This window comes from Lepisosteus oculatus, chromosome 10, assembly GCF_040954835.1.
Source record: "Lepisosteus oculatus isolate fLepOcu1 chromosome 10, fLepOcu1.hap2, whole genome shotgun sequence".
In the NCBI taxonomy this organism is placed as follows: Eukaryota; Metazoa; Chordata; class Actinopteri; order Semionotiformes; family Lepisosteidae; genus Lepisosteus; species Lepisosteus oculatus.
In genome coordinates, this window is record NC_090705.1 from 29,951,112 (window position 1) to 29,970,550 (window position 19,439).

At 35.8% G+C, this 19,439-nt stretch overlaps 1 protein-coding gene across 2 annotated transcripts in view; it reads left to right on the forward strand.

Moving 5' to 3' along the window:
- kcnh8 (potassium voltage-gated channel, subfamily H (eag-related), member 8) overlaps positions 1-18,924 on the forward strand; it is a 134,081-nt gene extending 115,157 nt beyond the window's left edge. Inside the window, exons 13-16 of one of the 2 annotated variants that reach the window (XM_069195068.1) lie at positions 156-487; positions 1,465-1,568; positions 2,731-2,810; positions 16,898-18,924. In XM_069195068.1, coding sequence (XP_069051169.1) covers positions 156-487; positions 1,465-1,568; positions 2,731-2,810; positions 16,898-17,572 — 1,191 coding nt within the window. In that variant the 3' untranslated portion in view covers positions 17,573-18,924. Of the gene's footprint in view, positions 1-155; positions 488-1,464; positions 1,569-2,730; positions 2,811-16,897 lie in introns of those variants that run through there. The other variant, XM_069195069.1, reaches the window with a different exon arrangement.
- Positions 18,925-19,439: the final 515 nt, after the last annotated feature.

The window sequence follows — 19,439 nt, forward strand, 5'->3', positions numbered from 1 at the left end:
GGAAGAGGGATATTAACATTATTTAAACTGCTACTGTTTCTTCTTCTTTTGTTCTTTGTTTTCAAAAATGTAAAATTGATGAAAACTGGATCGCAGCAAAACTATCAATCATTTGTTTGGCCTGCAAGTTATATTTCGCTTATGTATCTTTTTAGTCAGAAGGTAAAGGCAATGGTCGTATAAATCATCGACATTCATCAATCATAGAAGACCAGGAAGATGAGGAAGAGGAAGAGGAAGATGAAACCACTCCTCTATCCCCTGCCTCTGCCAAAAGCAAAATGTTATACAAGTCTGAGAGCCACCGGAAAGCCATTTCTTCAGGGAGACTGCCCTACAAGTCCCCCCCAAGATCGTGCACTTCAGGCCTGGAAGCAAGAGGCAGACATGAAGTGGAATCTCACACAACCACGAGGACATTTGGGAAAAACCTTAAAATTCACCTCTCTTCAGTGAACAGCATTGGCCCCCCTGACCTAAGTCCAAGGTAGTAAACACTAGAAAGTTTAATTACAGTACTTCTGATTTCTCATAGCAATCAAATGATTATGTTGAAAGTAGCAAAACATTGCCAATGATTTGGTTTTAAACAAATATCACCTGCATATGCATAAAGCCCAAAATCATATTGTGTAATGGCAATCACAGATTTTAGTTGCTTCTGCACTCACTGTCACTGTCATTCCCTGTAAATGCATAAAATATATTTGAACTATTACTTCCTTTATCTTCTAAAACGGGCACTATTTATAACCATGGTCTGTCATAAGCATGACACATACCAGAGAACCCAGGATTTTCTGTCTCATTTCAATGTTTGTAGAAGCGTTCTACTTTGATTCTGTTCATAGCATAATAAAACTAGTCAGTATGTGGGCAATGAAGATAGATTAGCTGACAATGTGGCCTTAATTTTGTTATCACAGAGTGCTTGGCTTTATTTAACCACAAAATGTTAGGTAATGTAGACAGCAGACATACTTTACATGGAACAGCTATACACCAAACTCTTGGACTCCTTTTCTTAGACCTCCAGGTCCCTGACATCATGATAACATAAGCTCCTCTCACGAGTGGAAAAAAAAACATAGCAGCTTCCCTTTGTAAGAACAAGAGCAAGACCCCACTGATCTCTTGACCCAATGTATTCCTATGCCTCAATGTATAGTCCTACAAGCACACATAATAAAAATAAATAACAATAACTAATAACAGGAACTAATAACACCAAAGCAGCTCTGTTTACATTAAAAGATACTTTACCATGACCTTGTTCATTGTAATATTTCCCACGGTGTTGATGATTTAATCATTGACTAATGTTAAATTCTAAAAATCCCATCTTCTGTTTTGACACCAAGAGTGAGTATGAATTACCAAGTACTGTATGAGGTTTTGCTTTTACTGCAGGTATTTAAAATTCTTTCTCAGCTCCAGAATCAAGCACACTCTTGTTTTACACAGGATTGTGGATGGCACTGAAGGCGGAGATGGCACTGAAAGCAATACAGACTCAGAGTTCCGTCAAAGCCACTTAAACTTTTCAAAAGGACAGCCTTCAGGAAAAGGTATTTAAAGTTCTACCAGTGTATCACGATCATTAACAAAAACACAGCCACACTGTCACGAAAACTCTACTGGGAGTCCAGTACCTAGAAAGGTCCTTGAATTAATATTATTAAGCTTTTTTATAATTGTTTTGTTCTGTAAAATCTAATGGTTAAAGTTCCACCTCTTTACTTCACTTCAATTACAAAGATTTAATTGCAGCATATGAAAGATAGATTATTAATTATCTGGTGCCCAAGGGTAGAGGCATCACCATGCTTAAACAATGGATCATTATATTAAAGTTTTTACAGTAGCCTATTTTTGGCCTAATGTAGCCTAAATTTGCATACTTTATAAATTGTTAAAATAAATAATGGAATACCTAAAAATACACATATAAAAGTAACACTTATTTATAAAACACCTTTCCAAACCTAAGGAAACACAGTGATAAAGGAGACAAAGAGAAAAAATACAATAAAAAAGTAAATAAAATGAAACAGGAATGTAACAAGAACATATGGGATACACTGTAAGGCAATCAGAAATAGACCATAGTAGAAAGGTGAGTGTTAAGTTTTGATTTGAAAATAGTAAAAAAATGTGTCTCTCATAGAGTCACAGTAAGGACATTTCATAACAACGGTGCAGCAAAAGAAAAAACATGATCACCAAAAGTCCATGATTTAGTCCTAGATACAGTGAGCAAAGAACCAGCTTCAACTGAATAGCACCTACTTTAGGAAGTGTTAATATGAAAGAATTCAAAGATGTATGATGGAGCCAGATTAATTTGGATTGAGTCTTAAAAGTCAGTAACAAGATCTTATATTGAATACATGTGTTAATAGACAATTAGACTACATAAACATTAGTCATTTAAAAAACTGCAAAAATAGTTCTGTGTAGTGCATATACAGTAAGTTCAGATGATTAAATGTAAAGTACAATACATTACATTTTATCTAACACCTTTTTAATAAGAAATAAAATAATGCTTGTAAATACTGTATGACATCAATCAACCTGTGGCCACCAAAAAATGCTGGAAACCTGATTATCGTCTGCCAACAAATCTGTGAAAAATCTAATCATATCATGCATACTATCCCTCCTTAACATGAAGGACATCATAAATTACAAGGTCTTAAAGATATCTGTGTTGATTTGGATTTGCAGATCCAGGCCAAACGAGTTCAGCAGAGATAGTGGCAAAGACTGAAGAAACAAAAGAGCAAATAAGTCGTCTTAACCAGGAGGTAAGTGTCACAGTAAGGTGACCCCTCAAACAAGAATTATTTTTGCTTAGTGCATGACTACGCTACCTATAGATACAAATATTATTAGGGCCCTTTTTCCACTGCCACAGTTCTGTTTATCTCCCAGAATCACTAGTGCATGCACACATCAGTAGCAGACACTAGTACATTTGCGTCTGTTTTGTTTTATTGTGGTTAACAACATTCAACACTGTCCATTTGACAACCAAACCAAAGCATTATAAAAGAAACAACATTAAAAGAGACACATTCAAGACCAGCCATAAGCACCCCACTGGACACCAGTTACCCGATATATGTGCCAAAGCAATGCAGACCACCACTTCTGTCCTCTGTGTAGTTCCTCTGATGGATCTTCTCAAAATGTCTATGTCTTGAAAAACATAGTTCCCTCATTCTCCCCCCCACCACCTTGATTTCTCTGAGTCCAATGTCAGGTGGGGGTGAAGAGAAAGATGATACCGGAGCCTTCTTCTGCTACTCCATGTAGAGTCCCTGGTGTCAGTGTCCTTTCCTGGGTCTAAATGCTGTGATCTATTTTATCAACAATCCTTGTTCCTAAGGGTCTCAGTTCTGTCTTTACTGGGGGGTTTTTACACCTTGAGGGGAAGTTTTGTGTGTGTGTACACAGCCAACTGCCCAGGGCTTATGTGGGAAATGGCTGTTCACAGATTGCCAGGTGTAAAATAATGCATTGTTCCATCTCATCCTGTTCTTAGTCCCCCCTCTCACGGGTCCAGTCATAAATGTTTTCAACCCCACACATTACCCCTGAATGGTGTGGTAATTACCCAGTGCTTATGTTAAGCTGGCCTTTGATCAGTGCAGGAAATACTCAGGAAAAAGTACGAAACTGTATCAACATCAACATGAGCCCAGGGATTGCAATTGTTTTGGAAAATAATTTAAAAAAAAGTGTGAGATCTTTTTTTTAATAAAGAGTTCAGGTTTTGCGATAGAGACTTTGCTTTTTCTACCAGTAACCAGATAAGTTGCTTGCATACATACTGTATATAGAAAAGACTAAACAGGAATCTTAGAGGTCAAAGAGAGAACATGTTTTGGTGTCCTTGTACTGTAAACAAGGAGCCCTTAAGAAGCTCCTCCCCCAGTGTAGTATATCTTTATAAACTTTTTCATCATATATTTATTTTTTTCTTCACATTTTTTCTAATTCAGATTCTAATCCAGTACAATTTAAGAACAACATCAATGGTTTGCTCTATGGTTAAAGATATAGAGACAATCAATGCCCACCTCCAGTTATTCAGGATATTAGAAATGCTGCTCGATTAAAACCTGAGTTAGCCGACAACTTCCAGACACACATGGAACCATATGGTTACTCAGCTGAGGCATCTGACTAAAAAGGACATTTTTCAAAGTTAAACATGCACACTATGATTTCCTAAAAATGTTCCATGATGCAGTCCAGGCAACTGTAGGAGACAGGCTGCATCTCAGCAAGATACTAGTATCGGCATTAGAGTGCATTTATTCATCCTCACAGCACCATCAGGAAATATAGGCTTGCAGGGCATATCATTCAAAGTCATGCAGTAATAAATAGTAAAGTGTAAATAAATAGTGGCTTAGGACAAAGAGCATCTTAGATTGTATTGAAAAAATGAAGATGAAAAGATATTTAGGATATCTTAGATTTCACCTGTTTTGTTTAAAGATTAAATTTAGCTAAACAGATGTGTAAATGCATTGAGATGTTGGAGGGTTGCAGCTGAGAGGTTGGATGATGGCAGGTGAGGATGGCCTGGCTCATATTTACAGTGATGTGGCAATACATGATTGTGGAAAAAATGGAAGAAAAAGGTTTCTGATCAAATATTTTTATTTTAATTAAACAGTTCAAGTCTTCATATCTAAAAAATAAAGTATTCTTAAAATAATATATACCATATATATATATATCTGCACACTCAGTTCAATGTTTTAAAAGTATGTTTATTGTCAGATAGAGCAAGTGAAAAGTAAGACATGCAACATAAGATATTCATCAGTGCGGATGGTACAACTGACCATAATTTAGACTGATAAAAATAGTTGATGAAACAGGTGAAAGAAATGACAATTAACAGTGTATAATATTTCGCAAAGTCACTGAAATTATAGAAATATCACAATATAGATATTGTATTACCTCTTAAATATAAACATTATGAGTTGTTTTTGAATAAATACAAAATACATATAACAGTCATAAAAAAATGTGTGAATTGTGGCTAAAAGCTTGTATTATCTGGCAAATTGGGATTCTTCTTGCATATTTTGATAGTTGACCTTTCGTTTAATTTCTCTGGGTATGGGAAGCACACACAGGCTTTCTGCACAGCACCTTGGTAACAGGAAGTGATGCAGCAAATGGTCACATGACCACTCCCAGGAGGCTGGTGACAACCAATGTTTACTGAGGTTCATCTAACAACAGTGTGGAGTTCTGTAAAGCCATATAAAACACATCAGACAAATTCTTTCCACAACAAGGTTATAGAAATTGGAAGTAATATAATTCTTGTTATATGTCTTTGCTTATATATTGTAAATCCTGTTAATACCTATGACATACAGTACAGTATATAAGTGGATTTGTCATGACTAGTACTTCAGGATGAGGGATGTTTTACTTGATTATTTGGCCATCTGTTAGAAATAACCGGTGGTGGGCTAATACAGTATATATCCTGTTGGATGCTGGAGGATATTAGGTGGTGACTATAGCCTGGAATCAACATTGACTGATAAGTGGTACAGAATTTTTTAGTGCCGGTTTGGTGAATATAACATTAACTTCAGCTTCAATGTTAGGACTCTAATTTGTGTGACTTAAGAAGCTGAGATGAATTTACTAAGGTAAGCTTCTTTTAATTTTCAAATACAGATTTCAAATGTTGTGATCCCCTTTAAATAAAGAAATACATGGCAGCAGATACTGTATATTGCACATAAGCAAGCAAGAACATAAGTTACAAATAAGAAAAGACCCTTTGCCATTTCTAGCTCATTTGATAGCTGCTTAATGATCTGAAGATCTCATCTGCTCATTTCTTGAAGAAACCAGGGTCAAGGAGTCTATTCTATGGGTGGGTCACTTGTTCTATATTCCTTCATGTTGTGGAGCCAGCGATGTCACAATAATAATTCACTAATCCTTTATCTTCATTTTTGCTTTTATCTGTTGTTATATTCTTATGATACAGTATAATTGTGTGATGGAAGCTCTCCTTGATCCTGACATGATTCAATCACAATCACTAGCAAGCCCAGAGCCACACAGAACCACTTTCTAGACAGCAGGGAATTCTGCCGCACCACAGAGACTGGATCTTCAGATACTCCAGAGCTATAAACTGTCTAGGTTTCAGAGAGGGGTGATGTCACTTCTGTGAATTGCTCAGCGCTATGAGCCCAGTTACACTTGTTTAGAATTTTTTAATTTTTAATTTTCTTTAACTGCACAAGGTGTGACCTCAGAAAAAATAATAACTTAAGATGAAACAGGGCATGTAAAAACATCAATAATATATATATATATTTATAAAGGATTAAAAGATAAACATGTAAGATATTAACATTGTATGTTATTGAATTGACCTTAGCATACTTAGATGCCAGGTGGAAATGTGAGTTACAGTATGTACTAGAGTGACATGTTGGAAATGTGACAAGACAGGGAAAATGCACTTGATTTATCAAGCTGTGGGAAGCAGTTCTTCTTTTGGAAGATGCAGTGGCTGTTAACTACAGGTGGCCACTGTAAAAAGATAATACAACCACTTTTCAAAACACACACAATGACCTTGGGAGCAACTCCCATCCATAATGGCCCAACTCTCTGATTTTCCCAGCCTACCAAGCAATTTTAAATATTTTAATTTGGTATTGCTGAGCTGAATATTAAACCCTCTGGTATTCTCAGGACTTTATTGTTGTAACTAGAATATTTGAATTGTAGAACACAATGAATACAATGAACTAGAATCATTGAATTGTAATCACCCAACAATAGTTGGACAATATCTTACTCTTTTCACCTGAGACACTAGCATATACTGTAGGATACACAGTACATATTCAATATAGATCGCAAAGTAAGCATAGACATTTTTACAAATTTTACAAATATTGTGGAAATCAAAGAGTATTTGTATTAATAATACATTTTAACAAAGCCAACTAAATTGTTATTCTTAATTTTAATTTTCCAATATGTTTTATTTTAATTTTCCAATATTTTAGTGAGAACATATTGAGAGCATCAAAAATAATAATGAATTACATCACTCCATTTTGAGCATACACCTTTAATTACATTTAGTGTCCTGTATTCAATATACTGCTGCACTAGTGCAAACCTGAAAATAAGTATAAAGAGGAGTGAAGTAACTAATGTTTAAAACCGAGGAAAAGAAGCTTTTCATTTTTCTGAGTTAATTGTTCGATAAATATTAGCAGTCGTTATTTGTTAGCTTTGCTGCCTCTCAGCACTGGGGCCCTAGGTTCAATTCTGAATCTGGGGTGCTATCTGCGTGGATTTGTATGTTCTCCCCATGTTTAGATTTCCTCTGGGTGCTCCGGTTTCATGGAGTAGTTCGAAAACATACCTAATAGTTAATTGACTTCCATGAAAAACTGTTGCTTGTGTGCATGTGTGCATCTTTGCATGTGATTGCACCCTGCAATTAAATGGCGTCCTGTCCAGACCAGGATGTATTCCATCTTGTGCCTTTTGCTTGCCAAGAGCGCCTATGACTCCCTTGCGACCCTGAATTGGATAAATCAATGAGAAAATTGGTGGATGAATGGAAATTAATAAGATGTGTAACTAATTACCCCTTAGTTTGTATGAAATATTCATATGTTTTTTAATCCATATGTTGTATCTCTATTGCATTTTTTCACTTGTTCCAGCTGCAGGATTCCAGCTTTCCTTGCACTTGCCATGCCTGTGCATAAACATGTATTTGATATTTCAGCAACAGAGCTATTTTATTTCCATTATTTTAAAATAATTTAGAATCAGCAATATTTACTGATATTGGCACCACAGAGGGCTAAAGACAACCTACGCCCACCCGTTGAAGCCAATAGCGATTCTGCGAAATCCGCTGTGTCTGTATTGGCATTGTTTGTAGGAATGATCCATATCTTACTCACCACATGCAAAGTTACATGGAAAGTTGAGTACACCCAACCCTGACACTGCTTACCTACATATATACAGTATATACCTACATATATACAGTATACTGTATAACTATACTGTGTATAAGGTGTGATACAGTACTTTATGGTTTTAAAGCCACTACAATACAATATGTGAAACATATTTTTATCTAAATGCAGAAGTAAAGGAAGCACATTGCGTTCACAACAAGACATAGTAAAATAATAAACTTTTTTTATATAAATCAGAGTAGTTTTGTTTTTGTAAATAAAAACAATATTAATGTAATATTTGACATACATTTTAAACTGTGTTTTACATAATAATGGTGTAAACAGCATACATCTTAAATTCTATGATTGGAAAAAAATTGCCCCTCAGCATTGACTGGGATTTGAAACCAGGTGTTTTCTGGTGACAGCCCAAATGCTCCACACACCACGTTACACCACGTTGGCATGATGTCATTTATGATGCCTTCTTAAAAATAACTATACTTTTATATTATCATGTTGAAAAAAAAAATATGACTCTTACAAGCATATGAAGCTTATATTTTCATTTCCTTTTTTAAACTGTTTTTTTTTTGCTTATTGTTCTATAAAATAACCTTAGGTCATGATACAAACAGCCCTGTACAATATTTCTTCTGTGTGTCAATTGTAGTCTGTTATTTAGTCTGGGAGTTTGTGTTATTTTAAGTACCCCCTTACAAATTAGTCTGTGAGTTTCAATCTCCAACAGCAGAAAATCTTTTTCTTTGGTATTTAAGTGCTTCTTAATATGATTTATTAAAACCACTTACTTTGAAACTTTATTGGAGATTAATAACTCAATGCAAAAGAAGAGGAAAAACTTTGTGAACTGTTGTGAACATTAGGTTTAGCTTTACATTTCACAATTTTGATATTTAGCTTATGTTTTTAAATGTGGTATTGGTATTGTATGCAAATAGAATGAGTTATAAGTAAAGCTGCAAAGTAAGACATTAAGTGCTATTCCTTTAGTTTCAGGAAAAACAAACTGCATTTCTGTGTATAATTTAAACTAGTATGGTTATCCTGGTTGTCAGAACCAATATAAATATTGGTTGATATTTAATTGCCTTTTGTGTTGTATTGCACTAGCTGACATAAATGGCTAAGAATACAGAAGCCAGTAATTATTATTATTATTATTATTATTATTATTATTATTATTATTATTATTACTGAAAAAATCTCAACTATTCTCCAACCAATTCATGCATTACTGGAAAACAAGGCATTTTTCTGCAAATGCAATTTATGTCCTCTGCAAATGTTTTTTAATATCCCTACAGATAATTTTTTATGTCATTTAAAAGTATGTCAGTGTCATAGTAATGACAATTTATTGCCTTTTAACATTATATATGAAACATTTATTGTTGTCAAGACACTAATAAATGTGGAGGAATTATATTATAATAAAAAAAGGAAAGGAAATCTAAAAATTCCTACTGCTTATGTATTTTTTACAAGAGGGAAATTTCATTCCTTCCCTGCCTCTCTAGTAATCAATTGCTCTACATGTGATGACTGACATGACCAGCTGTCACACTGGCGGCATGCCTACAGTTTATTCTCCAACTTCATTAGAAGCATGTATAAATCACTTAATATTCTCACCAGGAGAAATCAGCCAAATGGTCAAATATGAGTACATTTCCTGTAAGGAAAGACCAGCATATGAAAGTGACTGCTTAAAAAATATTTTTATTTACTCATTAAAACTGGAGTAAGTACTGTAAGTGCCAGTTGCTCACCAGTGTCTTGCAATATTATTCAGACCCTTCCTGGGTATCCCATTTTAAAAATGTACAAAATGATCCATACACTTTAACAAAATATTTTATTCAAAAATTGAATCTTCAAACTAGACACTTAATGTAACTAAGATACGTTATAGTAAATGGAAATCTACCAAACATTAGCACTGTAAGAAGTACAATGTAAGAAGAAAACCCGCCTTGTTTTAAGATTTATTTAATTTCGAATAAGGGCTATTTCCCTCCCAAGTGGAATGTTGATAGCTGTGGAATTTCTATATCAATTGGATTCTTAGTGAAACAAGTATATTTGTCCAGATAAAGGCTTTTATGCTTAAACATGGGCATTTTTGTTATATAATAAATATATTTTGGAGTATATAGTATGTATCCAATCAGCCCTGATTTTTATATTGACTTAAGTTTGGAAAGCACATTTGTGGCATTTGGGTGCATTCTTTTCTTTTCATTGTATTTGATTTACAAAAAATAAAAAAAAAGATTTGATTTGCATAATTTTTCAGTCTATTAAGTATAAGAACTAAGTATATGTTGGGAGCACCTTTGGCAGCAATTACTGATGCAAGTCTGCAAGTCTTTTTTGGTATATACTCCAAAATATAATTATTATGCATTTATTACTATGCACCAGTTTTGTGCAATTTCTGCCCCTTCTTCTTTGAAGGGTTTCCTCAATCTCTTATGGAAAGCAGATTTCAAACCTTTCTAATAACAAGTCAACTCAAGTTTGACTGGGCCACTTGAGGACATTCAGTTTCTTATTCTTAAGCCAATCAAGTGTAGCTTTGGCCTTGTGCTTCGGATTATTGTCTTGCTGAAAAGTGAATGTTTGTGCCAGTTTGAGTTCTGAAGCAGGATTTGATCTAAGAATTGTTAATAATTCTCTCCATCTATGATCCCAGTCTTGACAAGCTTGATACATACAGTACTGTTATTCTGCCACTAGTACACTTGATTCTTGGATGGTGTTGAATTCATTGGCCGTTGTCTCAGAGATTAAACAACTCTTTGAGGACCACTGCTGTGATATAATTCTGGCTATCACAGAAGACAGTCACCATCCCGGGCATGAGCTCTTCACCCCACTGCCCTCAGTAAGGAGATACAAGAGATACTACAAGATACTTGAAGACACTTACCACTAGATTTTTCAATAGCGTCTATCCACAAGCAGTGCGATTGGCAAATACATTTGGCCATGCCCCTTGGACCACACCTACAACATCTCATTATGATTTCTTATTTATTGCAAATTTCCAGTCATTGTTTACATGTCTGCATTGTTTACATTGGAACTGTTTACTAGTTTGCTTGTAAATTGTCTGTATGTTTGTATATTGTCTTGATGCACTGTCTGCACTTCTGGTTTGTACACTTGTTTTAACAATCAAGAGACTTTCTCTACTGTAAGTACAAATTCCATTGTACCAGTACATGTACTGGTTACATATGGCAATAAAGTTCAAAGTTCAAGTTCAAAGTTAACCAAAGTTAAGTTGGCCAAGTTAGCATTATTGCTTTTAAATGTTGCAGTTTTATACTGTGGTGCACTGTGGTTTAGATAGTGTACATCTTGTTATTGAGATTTATTTCCTCTTACAACATTAATTGTATGCATGCCATCATGCCAGTATTCCTACTCTTCTGTTTTAGAGATCAAGCCTGTGCACATCTTACACATATTTTATTTTCTGGTTCACATTGGAGTGTTAAAGGAGTTCATATTTTAGCATATTTAGCATCCTTATAGTTACAATAATCTCTATTTATTCTAGTTCTTAGGAATCTCAATATAAGTTACATTCCTCTTTAAGAAAAAGCATATTTTGTTTCTTACTTGTATCTTTGATCCTTAAAGCATGCCTTAGGCATACCCTATAAGGTGGTTTGTCTGTGCACCAAATGCATAACATGCTAAACATTTGGGAGAAAAACAAATGGAATTATGTAATCGATTCGTAATCTTTCCTATAATCGTACCCTTTAAGAGCGGCGATCGAATGTTCCGAAATATAAATTCAAAAAATTCGTAAACCAGTGGTTGAATGATTGATCTTTAGTTGCTTGTGCACATACCTGACCTCTCCTAAGTGCTGTGACTAGCCCTACCTTGAGCTAGAATTGTTTCATAGATCTGCATACATGAAAAATCACAGTGGTGGAGAGAGTAAATGAGGAGGCTATCTTGCAGGCATTTTCAAGATTAGGAACAGAATTCTATACAAAAAACAACCACCAATGGCACTGTGCACACTCACTTTATACATATTGTAATAAACACATTCAGAATGTCTTTTCAACTCTCATTACTTATAATCTAATTTGATATTTCTAGATTAAATTTCTAGGTTTTAACATTCTCTATTGGTAGGTTGGCTACAATTGCAACTCCTTCTTAAGTTGGCAGGCCTTACTATCATATGTAGCTAGCTCCTTGTCCCTTGTGTGCACTGTCAGGAGGAGGAGTTGTAGCGGCAATGCTTGTTAATAAGACAGAATTAAGTGTTGCTGTGCTTTCCCAAATGAGGCCCCATCTCTCTCTTCATCTCTGTGGTGCAGCCACAGAGAAGCTATTCATGCAGGCTGAACTAAAGATGTTTTCTTTTGATAAGGGACAGCTCCCAAATGGGGATGCACTTAGCTAAGCCTGGCTATCATGATCAATGGTCATCCATTGGCGCCTATCTGTCTAGGGAGTGTCAGATGGACATCTGGACTGCATTCCTAAGTGTCAGGAGTAAGTGACTCATATCTCACCTTGATCAACCAATCAGGAACTGGTAGGGCCGAGTAACCCACGTGGGTCTCTGATGCCCATTAAACTTTCAGCCAATGAACAAACTGAAGTTCCTCAAGGTAAAAACAGACAACACAGAGCTCCTGGTAGGACTTTTCAGTAGGAGAATCTCTAAGGAGAATTCCAGGGGTGCGAGACAATTCCAGGGCAGGACGACCCAGGAGCAGAAAGGCTCCCAAGGGCAGGACATTCTCGCAGTGCGCCTCCTGACCATCCTGAGACTCAGCCCGGACAACCACGGAACGGCCAGTGTGTCCGAGTGCCAGAACTTTCCTTTGTTCTAAGAGTCTAGAGCGGAGGTTGCCTCGAGTAACCAGAGGATCCACCCGAGGTTAGCATCAGCAGCAAGCCTCGTGAACAGGTCAGAACTGTGGACAGCTGAATCACTATTCAGAACTAGCACTTCATCAGGAACGAACCGGTCCTCTTCCTGACCTGCTGGGACCCACAGTCATCTTTTCTCCTGAGCACAACTTTGCTAGTTAAAGCCAACACTAACTAGCGAGTCTTCAGAGATCATCAGCAGAGCACCGTCGCAAGCCAAACAGCACAGCCTGGCACGCAGCCAGAGAGAGTGGACTGGACAGCAACAAGCCTGCAACTGTTTCTTTGTGCCCACAGGAGATTTGAATCCCCAGAGATTGGATGAGTATTCAACTTCACTGCATTACTGCTCGAGAATTCAATTGTTATCCCAACCAGTTGATATCAATTTAATTCCTAGGAGTTATTTACTTGTTTTGAGTATCTAATGTAGAAGTTGTAACCAAGTTCAATTACGAAATGGTCTAAATGAATGATATACTGAACGAATGTCCTCTTGATGTGTAACTCTTCGTAACTGACTGAATATATACCTCTTGTATTCTGATAACCCTCTCAATAAGATTTGTTAGGTTTACATGCATATTCTATGTATTAATAAATGTATCCTCGTGTATTAGTACCTGTGTGTGTGCGTTGTTTGAGTTATATCGCATGGTTGGATTCTAAGGCCATTAAACGAATAAATTTCGTGATTTACTGCTACAATTAATAATTGTCCCAGTAAATGCCCAAAGCCCTACATAACTGGTGCCTCATGAGAGCACACTACAGGGTTAATATTATTGGCAAACTTTTACACATTTTGTGAATGCCTTGACATATGTAGGTTTTGAAAGCAGGAAAGGCTGTACTTAACTTTTACTCAGGAAACCCAGGTTCCCTTGAAACACAGAATAGCAAGGTTCTCTCTGGCAAGGTTCAAATAAGTAGCTCCAATCAGGTTTTGTTTGGATGATCATGAAGTAAGAGGTCTCGCCTGGCCTGGCGCAAGTTCCAACTCGTCCTGACTCCTCTATCTCTTGTGATCACACCTTCTTTCTTTTCTTTCCCTCCTCTCTACTTCACCTTTTCCTCTTCTTCTACCGTGGTCTTAATATGATCTTATATTGTGTGTTTCTGGACTGCTCATTGACCCAAAATTTAATTAACTAGGTAAACCAAGGTAAACTTTACAACTGTTTTGATCACAATATTGGGACTCCTTACATCTCAACAAACATCCCCTCTGATTTGAAACTAAAAAATATGTACAATGCTGGGTGATACCGTATAAATGTCTGACCCTGGGCTCTGACCCCAAGCTTCTCTCTCCCCGTCTGTGTGCCTGTGTGTCTCTTAGAGAGCAAGCTGGGGTATGCGAAAAGACAAATTCCTAATGCAAGAAATTGTAGATGGCTAATACAGTGATCTTATCTTACTTTATCTAAAATCTTTGAGACATTTCCTAGTCACTTACAGCTGTAACAACATAGCAATAGCAATTTTAGAAATGATACAAAAAATTGTTTCTTAGGAAGCCCAACACAACAAGATCCTTAGATATTTTGAAATAATTTGTTTTTTCACTCTTGCTTCATTGTCTGCCCTTGCCATATCAGTTTTTGTTCAACATTTGAACTTCTGGCGTATTCTCAACAGAGTATTCCCAACTCTGGCTATATATCCCCTAATGTGTTATAATATGCTACTACCCTTCTTCCCTACTAGAACAAATGGTCTTGGGACCTTCCCATTCACCTGGAACAGTAAAGTCTCAAAAGACTCATTCATGGAACAGTATGGTCTTGAGGATGTTGCACAGAAGAGCACATCTGAAAAAGTGCTGTTTCTGTGGGTGTCCTTTGTGAGTTTACTATGGGTCAAGGAGGCTCCAGTGGGTGGGGATTATCTCCTTGAAGTAAGGGAAATGGGGCAGAATTAGAATTGATAATGTTAAAATGTGGGCCAGAGAGTCTTTGGGGGACATCACCAGGGAGTTATTTGGTGAACTTTATTTTTTGCTTAAGAAAGTAAGCATATATTTTAAGAGAAAGCATATATATTAGGAGAAATAGAAGTAAGTGATTGTGAGAAGCTATCATTCAGTGTCTATTTAGGAAGCCATAACTACAGAGAATTGATGACTTGATAAGCTACAGATCTGGGCAGTCCTATTTAAATGGCATGTCTTACCTCTCTAGAGGAACTGCATGGTTTCTCAGAATGCTGAAGGACTACAATTTCTTTCTCAGGAACCAAACAAAATAGAAAAAAACAGCACTGGTGTGAGCACTACTGAACTCTAAGAAAAAGCAGAACAGTTGTGTGAGTGGCATCACTGGGAGAGGATTGGTTTGTGTGTGGATAGAGTCATGGTGACGCTATTGGCTGGGAATACCACAAAGAAGGAAACAATTTTAGTAATGTAATCTTTTCTCCTGCCAAGTCATGCACACGTGAATGTGAAAGAAAAGTGCTTTGTGAAAAGTGACTGTGAAAAAATAGGATGTGAAGACATCAGTGGTTGTTGAGCCAGAAGCACACTGGGAAGTTGTGAAGCAGCTGTGAGACATCAGACAATGAGACTCATCAGGAGTCCCTTAGTGATTTTAGAGGAAGGCTGAGTTGGAATTATTATTCTCCTGGTTCTATCAGGTGCAACCAGAAGAACCCCAGTTCTAAGTTTTCTAGAGTAGTGGAGATGACCTGTCCAGGCAGTTCTCTAGCTCTTTGACATAGTAAGGACAAAGAAGGACCCTATTAGGTGTGAGTACATACAAGATTGTGAGTTGTTCAATAAAAATAATGTTTGGGGGCTGTGTAGTGTGAAAGAGAAAGAGTGTTGTGAGTTGAGTGTGAGAAGACCACATACAGTACAGTACAATTGGGCCCACAATGACTTTAGCCAGGGGTTGGGGCCCTTCTGTTACAGTGATGTTATGTACATCCTCGTTTTACTGCACATCTGTGTTTTTTTTTACTTGGTGGATATTTTCTATAACTCAGATTAGCATATATAACAGACTTGCTCTATGTTTATCATGGGTATAGGAATGTCTTATTTGTTCCAAGAAATTTGAAAAATAATATTTAATTCATATTAATTTCTGCTATTATTTTTTCCAGTTGTAAGATTTATTTTTCTGGTCACAAATGTTAAGTCAAACCTTTTCTAGTTTAAAAAGCACTGTCATATTGTGTTATTACAGAAAAGACAATAGCTTCTTCCCTTTGCTGACAAAACTAACTTATCCCAAAACATACATTAAAAATTACAAAATACACATATATGTGTCCCGTAGCATTAAAAACATAGGACAAAAATAATAAAGAACGCATAAAAAGTAAAAATTAAACAGGATGTAAATCCAGGAACTTTATGTTAAAATGTCTATCTTGTATTTTTTTCCATAATGGAAGCAATGCACTTCTGATCTCTTGGATTGCATAAAAGAAATAAGTACAGTACTCTATCAGTAAACATGTTGACTTGTGGGTTACATTTTGTGGTTTGAGGATTAAATTATGATCACAATGTAATCCTTTCTTAAAATAAAATGTTTTACAGATTCTAATAAAGGAGTACACTGAGTCTGTATTACAGGTTTAGTGTAGTATAATAAGGTCAGCAATACCAAAAAATAAAAATTAGTAACATTAAAATGTTATCAACAAATACAGCAATAAAACTGTATGACGCTATTGACATACATGCATTTAGTAAATGTAATTAAGGCTGCATTCATTTAAAACACCAATTATTTCCTCAGCTGTTAGAACATTGTCTGTCAGTGAAAGTAAATGCCAATGACTACATTTCACCACTATCAGTACTCAGCTGTTACTACTGTATGACTTTTTCTGTTTTTGCTACTGTATAGCATTTGCCAAAGAGATGCAACTGAGGAGTCAGATTTATCCACCCTTATTTAGAGTACATATTTTACATTTTAATACTTTCTTTTTTTCTCCAGGTTTGTACACTGGTCCAGGAAGTAGCGGTACTAAGCAAAGGCATGAAAAATTTGATGTTTTTGCTTGAAGGATTATTATCTACCCCGAAACCTCCAGTATTTTGCCATGGTCATAATACTTCAATGGAAACTAACATGACATGGACAACCCAACAGTCCTGCATTCATTCTCAACCTGGAAACGTTGCCTGTTCCTCGGCACAGTTTTCTCAAAGCAACACAATACCCAATGTTTTGGAAATTGATTTTTTGCAGAACTCTAGCAGTCTGCATGGAATAAGCCAGATTCCTCAGAGACTGTCAGAGAATGAATTATTTTATTCTACGGCAACAGTAAGTACACCTTACCACTTCCAAACAACACCCCAAGGTAATCATTTACAATGTGTAAAATGTACTTTGCCACAGATAGACACAACATTGAATCCACTTCAGTCTATTTCTGCCACACTATCTTCGTCTGTGAGTTCTTCACCAGAATCTTCATCAAAGTTGCTTCATAGCACAGAGGACAGTATCAGCTCTCATCATGGTGCTACAAGGTCACATAGTCTGGAAAACTTGCCCCTTTCTTGGAATGCTGTGGGAACTATTTCTGCTTCTTTGCAAAGTCCAAGAAGATTGCCGCTAGAGTCTCCAGTTGAGCTTAAGGATGAAAAAAATACAACTTCATAGCGAGACATGTTGCTTGAAGTATGTCCCACAGCTTTGAGTTATAAAATATGTTAATTTTGCATGACCTTTTTTATTCTAAGGCCTTCTGCTAGTAAATTAGAGTTAAAACAACAGGAGACATAACTTTAAGTGAAACAATGAAAGGCATATAAAATATATGCTGTTCATTTTGCAGAATGCAATCTTAAGAAGCATGTTAAAAGGGTTTGACTGTAGCTTTAAGTTATATAGACATTTCAGCACGGATAGTAGTATATTGACTGGGTTGACATTGTATCTAGTTGCCTGAAGACCACACGGGTCAGAACAGCAGGATGTTCTAGTCAAAAGAACACAAAAATTACTATTTTTAGTGGGATGTATTGTCTGCTTTTTAGACAATGTCCCTGAAGATTTTCTGTAGCTCTTTTTGCTGCAGGTGATCAGAGCTCCTGCTGGTGTGCTTGTCATTTCTGACTTGGCAATGGGACAATTAGCACTGCATGCCACCTCCTAGACAATCAACCAAATAGAACCACTAGACAAGTATTAGACATTGCATGTCACATTCTCATGTAAATCAAACTTTTCGTTTATTTATTAAAAGAAAATGGCTATTTTTATACACTTGGTATGAAACTGTATTTATGCTACTGAAATGATTTGTAACACTTGATTCTTTTTAGTCAAAGCTTGCCATGACATTCAGCACATACTGTATACTCATGTAAAGATACTGTAGAGTAAAGACTGTTAGAAACTGTAGATTAATATTGAGTCCCTATGCTGCATGCTAAAAGGAATGCATCAAAGATCAGAACAGGAAGTTAAGGCAATATTTAATTAAATGTTTTAATACTTACAATGCAATGAATGTATGTATCATGTGTATTATTTGAATTTTACAAGTTTGCTTAAGTTAAAGAGCCATGACAAAAACTGAATTTTATTTTCCAAAATCAATGCAATATTAAATCCAGTGTTATTGAGTCCACAATTTCAGTTTTTGAGGTGCTCATAATTTTACTGTCTTGCATCTCTAAAGCTGGGCTGTTGAATAATCTTTTAAGGATAAATGTTCATTTACAGTGTAAATTAAGTGCTGTTTTTATTTGTCTAATAGGCTATGGATAAAATATATTGAAACATTAAAGGGTATCCTTACATCTATGACTATATTTAATGCCATCTCATCTATAAAATTAAATATAATAAAAACGTCTTCTCAAAATATCTTAATGTTACTTAGATGCAGTTTATTTCTTGGGTTTCAAAAGAGTCTTTCAAACACTACTGCACAGAATAATGTGTTAAAAATGAAATTACTCACATACAGTATCATGACATACAAACTGCTTGAATAGCCTTTGGTAAAGCACTAGAGTGCTGCCATGAAGTCATTCTTTAAAAATTGTACTCAATAAAGGATAATCAAGTAAATCTCTGACTCTTTTTGTAAATTTCAATGTAAAAACCTTCACAGTTAAACTCTTGCCATACAAAAGTACAAAGATGAGTTAGGAGAGTTTTGAAGCAACAGTTTGTGGAGATATGAGACAAAGATAAAAGGATTATGAAGGTTAATGTGTAAAGAATGGAAGTAACTGTGTATGCTCCAGAAAACACTACCACTTCTGCGATGTGTGACCTCAGCTGGCCATGCATTCATTCATGATCACAAATGCAATTGCTTAACTGTTAAGCAAAAACAAGTTTTGACTCAATATACAATATATTTTGTATTATGATGCATGTTTTGACATTGTAGAAAGGTTAAAAATACTTATGGTTTAAGCAAAAATACTCTAAATGGAATGGTATTATGTGATGGGTTGAGGGAATAGAACCCTATTTTTACTAACTTTTATATCAATACTGAAACAATTTT